Genomic DNA, 11299 nt, shown 5'->3' with positions numbered 1-11299 from the left:
AGATATCCGAACCAAACCCAATCATCTAGCTGTGCTTCACTAGATGGCTCTCCGATAGTCGTACAAAGTTTCTCCGATCGCTCCTCCGATTCAATATCCTTCCCTTCATATGGGTTGTTTCGTAGTAGAGGGGCAACCATTTCACTCATTGCGCTTAGAACATGCCGCCGCTCTGCTGGCCACCACCGAGAGCCTGGCCCTGCTGCTGCATGATCTCGCTGACCTTCATCGATGTGTCGAGGAACTTGGCTGTGCAACGGTCGAGGCAGACGGACTCGCCCTTGTTGAGCTCGCCCTCGCGGTAGTCGCTGGGAACGCACTTCTTCTGGCAAGACTGCTGGAGACTAAAGGATGTATTGTTAGCCTCGATTGATTCTCCTTCACTTCTTTCGGAAGTTCGCTGCATACCGGTTGTAGGTGTCGGCCATCATGCGCATCTCGCTCTCAACGGCAGCAATCTTTTGCTCCGAGGTAGGCTGAGGTCGACCCATTCCGAGAAAGCTCATTTTGGCGGTGTTTGAGGGGTTGTTATTTGGTATGGTTTGGATTTAGAGGCAGATTGCAGTGATTATGAAGCTACGTTATGACGGCGTTCCCAAATCCTTGGACGGATACTGGGAAAATTTCCACTTATCGCGATTGGATGATTATGTAAGGCAATATCAGCCTACCCTGTACCATCATGGAACGAAGACTTCGTGGTCTTAATGGGCACAAGAAAATAATGAAATGATTCTAGTTCTTATTGTTAGAGGCTTGAAGTACTCGTGCGTGGTTGTTTCATTATTTATTTATAGGAATAGCCACGATATTGATATCATTTTTGAGTTGCTATTTAGTTCTTGAACGTGATGTTCTTTGTTCGTGTCCACTCCTCAAGACCAGCAGAAGCGCCAAAGCGGCCGTACCCACTTCCCTTAGCTCCTCCATGAGGCAGACTACTCTCATCGTGAACACTCATATTGTTGATGTGAACCGCACCTGTCTCGATCTCACGGGCAATACGAAGACCTCGCTGAAGGTCAGAGGTAAACACAGCAGAACTCAGGCCGTACTCTGTGTCATTGGCGATCTTGATGGCCTCCTCCTCAGTCTCGATAACAATCAGAGAGACAGTGGGGCCAAAGGACTCTGTTTGGTAGATGTCCATCTCGCTAGTAACATCCCTAACAACGATCGGTCGCATGCGAGTCTTGCTGGTCTCTTCAGCATCAACGTTGCCGTGGACCAAGGAAGCACCCTTGGCAATGGCGTCCTTGATCAATGCTTTGTTCTTCTCAACAGGCGCTGATGCAACAAGGATAGGAGCGTCGGCTTTGGATGAGAAAACCTGCTCGATAGTAGCTGAAAGCTTCTTCTCGAATTCGTCCTTGATATTGTTGTGCACCAGGATTCTCTCGGTGGACATGCAGACTTGGCCAGAGTTAATGAAGGCTCCGAGCGTGCACTGTAGAGCGGCAAGGTCGAGGTCGGCATCCTCCCAGACAATTGCAGGAGCCTTACCACCAAGCTCTAGGATAACAGGCTTCAGGTTCTCGCCAGCAATCTTGCCGATGAGCCGACCAACTGGAGTGCTACCAGTAAAGTTAATTTTCTTGACTTGAGGGTGCTCAATTAGAGCTGTCGTGACAGATGCGGCGTTGGCTCGCTCATGGAAGATAACGTTAAGAACGCCATCGGGGAACCCTGCTTCTCTGAAGATATCGCCAATTGCCCACAATGTTCGAGGGCAACTCTCGCTAGCCTTGAAAACAACGGTGTTTCCAGCAGCGATAGGGAAGAGAACGGATCTTGTTCCCAGGATATAAGGCGCATTCCTGAAGAACATATGAGTAAGTGCTTGGAGACGGATACATGAGGATAACTTACCAGGGGGCAATGGCTACAACGACACCATATGGCTCTCTCAAGACGAGAGCGGTTGTGTTGGGATCCGAAACAGTGGGGATTGAACCCTCAAGTGTTCCTACACGACCAGCAATCTCCTTGATATGGCTAATGCCAGTGTTGATATCAAAGCTGGCCCAGGCAGCATCACTGCCGCACTCTGTCATGGCGTACTCGCGTAGCTCATCTTGCCGCTTTTCCATGATTGCAGCAGCCTTGAGGAGGAGATCACGACGCTCCGAGGGCCTCGTCTTGCGCCACGACTTGAAAGCCTCAGTGGCAGCATCTACTGCAGCGTTGGCATCCTTGACATTGGCGCTGCTGTAACGGTGAGTAACCTCGCCGCTTGAGGGGGAAACGACATCAGCGGTGTTTTCGCTGATGTGGTTGCTGCCATTGATGAGGAAAGGCACGGTGTGGAGTTTGGCTGACATGATGAAGACAAGATATCAAACTTGCTGGGATGGTTTGGAGTATGTAGAGACAGGAGATGGGCAATGGCGCCGTTTAAATAGCTACAGATACAACAACGCCCGGGAACTACCCGTAAAGTACTCAGGTAACTTGCTTTGTATACCTAGTAGTTATGGTAGTATTACTCTGTTTAATATTCAGATCGCCTCTTTCTCCCCACTCGAGATATATGAGCACTCTACAGCCCCGCATGGTGAAAGTGGGCGACCCCCGGAATAGATGAGGGGATTGGTTGCTTTGATACTCTTCGGCAGTTTGGCCGGGTAACTGGGTTAGGATAGAAGAGTGTCATTTGACAGCAAACGTAGACTATGGATGGATGGACTAAGGTAGGTAGTCAAGTCCGAAGCTTGGCTAGCGCAGGATTTGAGTGCTAAAGCCAGATTATCCCCAACTTTTTGGTCGATTTAGGGTCAAAGGCTAACTGGACGTTGAATCAGGGTCCAGCGCGGATAAGAGCGTCGGATATAGGCGGTCAACAGAAGGATATGAAGAATTCGTGCCATTTAACAAACGTGGTCTGTTTTGCATGGGAATATCGTCGATCGGCCGGTCCCACCAAGCCGGGACGTGACGGGTCGGATCCATATATGTACATATGTACAAGGTTGGACTTGCAAAGATGTACCTCGCAGACAATAAAGGAGGGATCAAGTGTTGCTGCACGCACTTGGCTAATGCATCGCGAGAGCTGAGTCTTCAAGATTGTTGCATTGACCTCGGATCTAGAAAAGGCTGAGCGACATCAGTAGTACGAATGCGAAGGGTATCTGGAGGAACAAGAGTCAGAAAAGACTGATCAACATGCTTACTCCACGGATCCTCACCGATGTCTGGTATCGATCCTGGATGTGTAAAGTGGACCTCTGATTTGAGTCGTGGAGAGTGAACAGTCTGCGCAGGACGTCGAGGAGCTGGCTTGAGCTGGTGTATGATAGCCGGTCGAGTCTTTTCTGCCTCTGACATGACGAGGGCCCGTATCAAGAAATTTGGTAATTGTAACCCTGCCGTGGGAGGGATGGAAGTTTGTATAAAACAGTCATATAGCATAAAGGTTGGGGACTTGAAGTAGAAGAATGATTGGTGAATCGGACTGCTTGTCTTAGATCTTTACATGCTGCCTTAGTAATAGACATAAACTGGAACTATGCATATTGAGCCGCATGGGGTCCAAAACTTACTGTTTAATCTTAGCTATTCACTTTATCAAGTTTATAAAGCTATATCCTTTTTGATATAGGCAACTGATAATCCAAATAAGAATTTGCTTAACTGGTACGCAGTAACTAAAATCTTTATGCCAACGTCCGTACTACCCTTTTACATTGTTTGATCGTACCTGCCATGGTAAGTACCTAAACAGGCAGAGGTAGGTGCCGCCTCGGTAGGATTGAGACATCACGTGAACGGTCGAGCTGAGCCACCAATCAGCACTCCAGATAGTCTTCAAGTTCCACTTTCAACAGCGGTTTTCCTCCTTTGCCCCGCTTCGCATCAGCCCAGGTCGTTCAGAAGTCGCCATCAGAGGTAACAGTGGCCAAAGGGTACCGCAACTATACTTTCCTAGTGAGAACAAGACGTTGAAAATTACTTGCAATTGGCCCTGGTCTGGCCACTCGATTGAGTTGCCTTTTTTCGCACCTTGAAACAGGTGAAAAAGCAATCTTCTCCCAAACAACCCAAACCCCTCTCCTCCGTAGTCGGCCATTACTCGCGCGCATTGTCTTTTGCCAACACACGACGCGCCCACTCAGCGCCACGACCGACCCGGAAAACGATATCAACACCAACACCGACACCGGCCGGTCAACAACCTCCGGCTACTTGCTTTTCGCTGTCCATCTCGGCTCCGGCGCATTATCACCTCGCTTCATCGCGTCCTTGGGACATCGTCCTCATGGACGCCTCGTCCATGATGGCGGCCAGTGGGGCCGCTTCCATGAGTCCTACCAGCCCCGTCAGCTCTCGTCACGGCCATGCTCATGGAAACAGCAATGGCATCAAGCGCAAAAGAAGTAGTGTGGCTGGCATTGACAGTAGTCCTGGTAGTGGCCTCGATGATCATGATGCTGAACAAGAAAAAAAGCGTCAGCCTGGCGTGAAAAGGGCCTGTAACGAGTGCCGTCAACAAAAGGTGAGTCAACCTACTTCAAAAATCATAGTCCATTGTACTAAGCAAATTCTTCAAACAGCTACGATGCGATGTTGTGCAAGACCCCTTCCAAAGTTGTTCTCGATGCAACCGTCTCAAGCTCGAATGCAAGATCGAATCAAATTTCAAGCGTGTCGGCAAGAGGTCGAAGCACGCTGAGATGGAGAAGGAGATCGATCGCCTGCGTCGCAACTTGGCTCGCGCAAAGTCGCAAGGCTTTACTCCAGAAGGTGCCGACGACGACATGGACTCTCCAGCTGCAGCGAGCAACCCGACGTACACCCACACCCACACTCGGAATCCTTCCCTAATGGGCTCTGACGAAGCTGTGTCATCTCTACTACATCTAAAGCGTGGCGGCAACTACAACATGCCTCGATATTCGCATGAGCTGGAAAACGTTCAATTGACCGAAGATGATGTGAACAATCTATTTAGCCAGTTCTTCCAATTCTATCACCCCATGCTGCCATTCCTCAATCCTCGCCAGGCACCTGACCTCTTCTATCAACAACATCCACTCCTTTTCTGGTCTATTGTCTCAGTTGCCGCTCGACGCTTTAGTCCACCAAACGTCCCTGCACTGCTTAGCAACCTTTCAGGGCCATTGACGCGATTTCTATGGTCAACGATTGGAGAGGTTCCGAGCAATTACTACGTTGTCAAAGCCATGTGCCTGTTGTGCACCTGGCCACTACCCACGAGTACGACTTCGTCCGACCCCACACACATTTTGTGTGGAGTCATGATGAAGACAGCCACTGGCATCGGCCTACACCGGCCCAATAATATACAAGACTTCTCTAGAGTGTCTGTTGAGTTGAACAAGGAACAGCTCAGCGATCGTGTGACCACATGGGCTGTCTGCAACATTGTCGCGCAGTCCGTTGGAACCGGATACGGACAACCAGCATCGACTCTCTACGACTGGACTTTGGCATCAAAGCTTGGAGAAGAGAGCGCCTTCCAGCTATCTCGAGAACTGGAAGCTCGATTACAGATTGAGAGATTCTGTGACAAGGTATCGAAGGAGATGTATAGCAATGCTAGTGATCCTCGCGGCGTCGCAGGTGACGAGCACCGAGCAATGCTGATGCGTGTTTACCGTCGTGACTATGCGGAGCTGCATGCTTCCGTCTTGTCGCGGGAGCTAGGGCCTTTTGTCAACCTGCATCTAAGGGCGGCGGCTCTTCACATGCGCTTGGCAGGGTTCTTTGATTCCAGCAAGACGCCGGGCTACATGGATGATCTGATGGGCCTTTGGCGTGCCACAACAAACTTCCTTGATGAGGTGCTTCAAGCCGACAAAGATACGACCCCTGGTGATGGAGGCGGGAACCTGCTTTTGCACTGCAGCAATTACATTGGACAGATGATGGTTGCCGCAGGGTTTGCCCTCTTGAAGCTCATGAGATCCTTCTTTGCAAAGACAATCGACTTTCAGCGTGGTCGGTCGCTTTTCCATCAGACTATTCGTGCCATCCGTACCACCAGTGTTGTACACAACGATCTTCAGTGGCGATTGGCTGAACTTATGGTGCAGATGTGGAACGGCGCTCGACTCGACAACAACCAACACGTCTTCAACAGCAACGATGACTTACCGATACAGATGGATGACAGCTTGCAGCTTAAAGTCCGATGTCGCCACAGCATGAGTTTGGTGTTCGACTCAGTCTGGAGGTGGAGGGAGGACTTCCAGGCAATAGGGCGAGGTACCATAGATGGTATGTTGACATCCCCTCTCCCCTTTGTTCCGGTGACGGCCCCGAGTAGAGCATGTCTTGATTTGTCTTGTGCAAGTATTGCAAACACTGCAGCAAGAATGCTAATACAGACAACAGCCGCCAAACAACCGACAAATCCAGATTCGGCTAATGAGTCTTCAGCATCATCAACACATATGGACAATACCCTCGTTCCTTCGCACACGCTCCCACCCTCAAGCCTCCTCAACACAAATAGTAATAATAACAGCAACCCCACCACGAACGGCGCTCTGACCCCTGGGGCTACAGGAATTCCGGCCGTCTCCTCAGCTCATAGCATGATGGCAGGCGTTAGCTACGGGGACACAACGAATTTCGACTTCTTCGATCCCCAGCACTGGATGCTGGACGGTCTTCTTGACTTTAATTACTCATTTGTGCCGGCACTGGAGGGCGCTTAGCAGACGTGATCCAGCACGGCAAGACGGATGAGATATGCACCAAAAGCGTACTGCATTTCCAAATCATGTTTCTTTGACACGGTGTAAGTTTTGACCTTGTAAAAGAGCATTGCAGCCGCGACAAAAATCTTCCTGGTGGGTGTTTGGCGCCTTTTACCATTCACCGAACCAAGCGAGCCCGGCATTCTTGGCTGATATTAGGTCTGCACAATGGCAAGTCCGGGCTCCACGTTCACTTCCTATTTTCTCTTCACACTAGTTTCGTATTCTTGACAGGGTAATGGTTGAAGACTGTTCAGCGATGGTCATTTCACCTTGTGACTCGGTTCTATCGTCACACTTCTGTTTTCGTATTTTTAATGGGATGGATCGATAGCGGACTAAAACACGGAATCCCTCACAAGAGGCAAGTGGATCATGAAGAAAGCAAAGATACATTTAGTCTATATGCGACATGGCGGAATGACAGAGAGCACAATACAATCGTTAATCACACTTGTTCTTTACAACACATGATTCATACCACATTTTCCAACTCGTGCTTTTTACAGTTTCTCCTTGGTTTATCCACAGATGCCTGCAGGCAGACAGGCAGGCACCTTGGTATCTCAAGGGATCTGCACATGAGATTTGGGGTATCTACCAGCGTGAGAAGGCATAACAGTTCCGAGACGGAGTGAAGGAAAGCCAACAAGTAAAGGAAAAGGTTACGCGAAGAGAAAACCCTCCCCCATGACAATCCGCAATACCTGAAGGCAAGGATGTAGGAAAACGGAGACGCGGGGCCTTGATCCGTGAGCCGATGCAGGCATATATGTGTACGTACCCATAGACATGCCAGGTATAGTGACTTTGACACCGAGTGACAGGGAGGGATTGTTTTCTCATTCCTGGCGGCACGCACCATCCTGCCTCCATTTCGTCTATCATGTATGGAGACCCTTTATGGGGCCAAGTAAAAAGTGCGTAGTACTCTTGACAACAAAGCACAGCCCAAAAAGGCATGTTTCAGAGGTTGTAGATCTAATCAACTTTGGAACAACTGTCAACTCATCACTCATTTCGAGGTAGCATGGCTCGCTACGCGACCTAAGCGAGCAATCGCCGAATAGGTATGCAACTCATGGACCCAGAATCCTGGTTACGGGAGTCAGTTCGCAATCATCAGTCGCATTTATCGCCGTTATCGACCAAGTGTATAAAGCCCAGAAAACGGCACGGTTGATTTCCTGGTTTCTTTGCCTCAATTTCGGGTTATTCGAGCGTCGACAAGTCCGTCTGTCGTTGGCTGTGCAATGTCGATCGTGGTTCAATTGATTGTCAGAGTGCAGGAACAATAGAATAATGGGCGCCACAGCCGTTTAATATCTTAACGTATTTCCGAATTCCTGCCACAATAGAAACGATACAGCCATGGCGTTTTTGGTCGGAGCCTCAACATATTCATTGGTGCTTTCGACTCTGGAATGTAAAGTACATAGCTGTTCTGGGTATCCGTGGCTGGTGTCAATAAGGGCCTGTGTCTATCAGAGTATTAATGTGAGCTTGGTGGATCAGAAAGGATCATTTATAGCCGGTGGCTGTGATGCCTGAAACAACTACATTCCTTGCTCGACAATTCGAAAGAAATCATCGAAACTGTCTTGTAAAGCACTTTGCGTCCTGGCATAAAGTTTGGAAAGCCTCAGCAGTGGGATTCTTGGCGCAAGACTTGAAGATAATGCCTTGTAGTAGACTGGCATGGCATATGTCGTCAAGAAAGGTGCGGTCGCTATTTCAGGCCTGGCAATGCCTGTGGCCCGTTTTGCAGACCCATTGCTACATGGGATGGTCTGGGATCTGGTATCGCGGTTGAAGACGAACCAGAAGCTTTGATTAAGCGCCGTCAAACGACAGTACATCGTCAACGATATAATTTCGGTGATAGGCGATTTGTTTCAAAACATTAGTTTGCAAGGCATTCTCGTCAGGCTGTGCTGTGTGCATGCAGAATAATGTAAATAATTGATCCAGCTCCAGCATTGAGAACGAGAGGATGAGTAGTGCCATGTCGACTCCACACAAACTTTCCAATCTCAAAATCTCCATCTGGTTGCAAGTCTCCGGACGCCGGAAATTTATAAACAAACAGTCAGGGGTATTGAAGAACATGACTCATAGTTTGGATTTTGGATTGCCTTTGAGGGCTGGAAAGGTCCCTTGACTAAAGTCGACTTAATTTCGGCCTCTTGGTTGCCGTTGTCACTCAGTTGAGAAAACGCAACCAACAGCCACGGCCCGGGGTTATCCACGGTTACTTATGAAACTGGCCCTAGATCTGCACCAGGATAAGCCCTACAGTCTGCACTCAGCAGAATAACTAAGGGCGAGCAGAGCAATGCAGCTTACTTTAGCCCAATCCGCTTCACTAAAAGTACGCAGAGACTTAAAAAGCCGTTAGACGGCGCTTGGAGGTGCCGGACCTGATTCGCCAACCCACTCTGACAGGTCCCTCAATCGTAGAGGCTTGTGATATCTATCCATTGCATTCCTTGTGTGTGCATAGCCAAATCCGAAAGTGGCGTCCTGGCCCTCCAATTTCCCTTCCAGAACACCGTGCTAGCAGCTGTAAGATGTTGTCCTGTGCTGTAAATCCTGAAGCACGGCCCAGTTTGAAGGGATACGATTCGATTTCAGGGTTATCCAATGCCCCCTCTCAAGAAGAGTAAGGACATATTTTGAGTAATGCCAAATCAGTAGGTGCCGTGAGCAGAACTCTGCCTAGCGAACCCAGTATTATGGCAGATAGAAAGACGGTTAATGCCTGTGACATGCCTACATGGGCAACACTCTGGCGTCTAAAGTAAATGTTTATAACATCCGGCTGGGGCTATCCTGTCCTAGGATGTGTGTTCCACATGTTAAGGGTCTTTTTGGACAATTTCGATGCTCCTTGAATTTCAGAGACTGAGCAGCACCGTCACCGCAGTTCTATACAAGCTGTACAAAGCTGTAATTAGAAGGAGGGCTGAGACGTTACTTAAGCGGTGCCAGCTCTCCTATCGCCGATGGATGGCAGGAAGAGAAATGTGAATAGGCTATCTTGTCAGGTTACAACAAGTCCGTGCCAAGGAAAACCAAGCACTGGCGAGGCATGTTACAGGCGACTGAATCATACTGTATCTGGATTACTGACGTATCGAAGCCGGAACGGGTTCCCAGCTCTTGTTCTTTTCAGCAACACTGCTTGAGATGGATCAGCTTTTGAAATTTATCCAAGAGCTTTCCATGTTCTTTCTATGACAGATGAAAGAGAGAATGGGACAAAGTTAGCAAGCTGTTAGAAGCTATCAGGTGCAACCTGACGATGTGTAGTTGCCCTGATGCTGACAGGCCGCTAACCAGACGTTATCGCGCCCCTCCCACAGGGTAGATGGCAAATAAGCTCAAGCTATCCATGCACTGGCAACGCCGATGAATGGTCGTGGCAGAAACGGCCGATTCTGATACGGAACATTGTTTCGACACCAAGTCGAGCGAGTGGAGGCCAAGATGCCCAGGAGCTGGATCTACATTCAAAACAATGGATAGCCAAAATGAGCTGTTCCCTGGAAGTCTCTATTGATTCCCAAAAAGGACGGAAAGCCCATGCTTGTTGCGGGCGTATTGAAGAATGTAGTGCGGTTGCCATGCGATGGGTGTTTCCATCTTTACCCTTGTTAAGCAAATCATGCCCAGCTTGCTATAGTGACACAAACAGAGCTGAGTATCTTTTGTTTGCCACTGCGCCTCCCAGATGTTTGTGCCACATGTTTGCACTGACTGATAGGCTTTGCATTCGATCATGATGTGAGGAGATAGTGCTGCATAGGCGGCTGGGGTCAAGGAGGACAAGATGTCCAGCACCCCACGATATTGGCTCGGGCAAGGGAAAAGGTTCCTTGAACGATGATCGACCGATGGATGATGAGAGATGGACTGCCAAGGAGGGAAGAAGTGAATTGGGGGCATTGCCCTGGGCCTGTGCGTGCATCCTCCGGAGCACATTGTTGAAGCAAATCAGCCTAGCTACTAATTGAAAACGTCTTTCTATCAGGTTGACTTGATCAGTGGCCACAGAGCTGGCCGATGGCAAGGTACATCCTGGTAGGAACCATGTCACAGCGGGGGGCCGCTATTGTAGACGGATGTGCAGAGTACCGGGCTAGTCAAGGCTGCTGAGCCCTGCCATCACCTGCCTGTTTTGTTCCGAACGTACGAGTAGCAAACATGGGCTACGTGTTGTTGAGTCCCGAAAATCTGGTACCGCTCGCTGTGTCGAGCATGCGTGTGATTCGAAATTTGACTGGTAGAAAGGGGGAGGGGGTCAGACAGAAATGTAACGCTGGGGGCCGATATATACGAACTCTTTGGTTGAAATTGGAGACGTCAAACCCGCGGCTAAGCTCACACACACAAGGCGGAATAATCGCGGCAAACCTCAGATGCTTGTTGAAAGTACCGCGACAAACAGGCTTCGGTAGTGTTGACATGCTCTGAGTTGGAGGGGATGATCATGGATACTGACGTGATAAGAGCGCTTAGAGTGGGCGTGAACGAGTCAGTTCGCCTCGAAAAAAAACATCGAATCGAGCAAT

The 11299-nt window shown here is 49.3% G+C and overlaps 4 protein-coding genes across 4 annotated transcripts; 1 reads left to right on the top strand and 3 right to left on the bottom strand.

The window, feature by feature from the left end:
* Window positions 1-154: 154 nt before the first annotated feature.
* On the bottom strand, window positions 155-506 carry EDB82DRAFT_521844 (Tim10/DDP family zinc finger-domain-containing protein; the record flags this gene model as incomplete). Its single annotated transcript, XM_025738009.1, has 2 exons — window positions 155-344; window positions 409-506. The coding sequence occupies 2 exons, from the start codon at window positions 504-506 to the stop codon at window positions 155-157; spliced, it is 288 nt and encodes a 95-aa protein (XP_025588125.1).
* A 231-nt stretch (window positions 507-737) lies between these two features.
* EDB82DRAFT_99474 (aldehyde dehydrogenase domain-containing protein) lies at window positions 738-2690 on the bottom strand. Its single transcript, XM_025738020.2, has 2 exons — window positions 1870-2690; window positions 738-1817 (listed from the first exon to the last, which is right to left on the bottom strand). The coding sequence occupies exons 1-2, from the start codon at window positions 2319-2321 to the stop codon at window positions 836-838; spliced, it is 1434 nt and encodes a 477-aa protein (XP_025588126.1). The 5' UTR covers window positions 2322-2690; the 3' UTR covers window positions 738-835.
* Window positions 2579-3652, bottom strand: EDB82DRAFT_99543 (uncharacterized protein). Its single transcript, XM_065610082.1, has 3 exons — window positions 3543-3652; window positions 3189-3469; window positions 2579-3096 (listed from the first exon to the last, which is right to left on the bottom strand). The coding sequence occupies exons 2-3, from the start codon at window positions 3409-3411 to the stop codon at window positions 2837-2839; spliced, it is 483 nt and encodes a 160-aa protein (XP_065465896.1). The 5' UTR covers window positions 3412-3469; window positions 3543-3652; the 3' UTR covers window positions 2579-2836.
* Window positions 3653-4276: 624 nt separating this feature from the next.
* EDB82DRAFT_543990 (uncharacterized protein) lies at window positions 4277-6683 on the top strand (the record flags this gene model as incomplete). Its single annotated transcript, XM_065609391.1, has 2 exons — window positions 4277-4495; window positions 4554-6683. 2 exons carry the CDS (start codon window positions 4277-4279, stop codon window positions 6681-6683), a joined length of 2349 nt encoding a protein of 782 aa, XP_065465895.1.
* Window positions 6684-11299: the final 4616 nt, after the last annotated feature.

This window comes from Fusarium venenatum (assembly GCF_020744135.1).
Source record: "Fusarium venenatum strain MPI-CAGE-CH-0201 chromosome Unknown EDB82scaffold_1, whole genome shotgun sequence".
In the NCBI taxonomy this organism is placed as follows: domain Eukaryota; kingdom Fungi; phylum Ascomycota; class Sordariomycetes; order Hypocreales; family Nectriaceae; genus Fusarium; species Fusarium venenatum.
The sequence above is the reverse complement of the archived record's forward strand: the minus strand, read 5'-3'. Positions and strand labels throughout refer to the sequence as shown.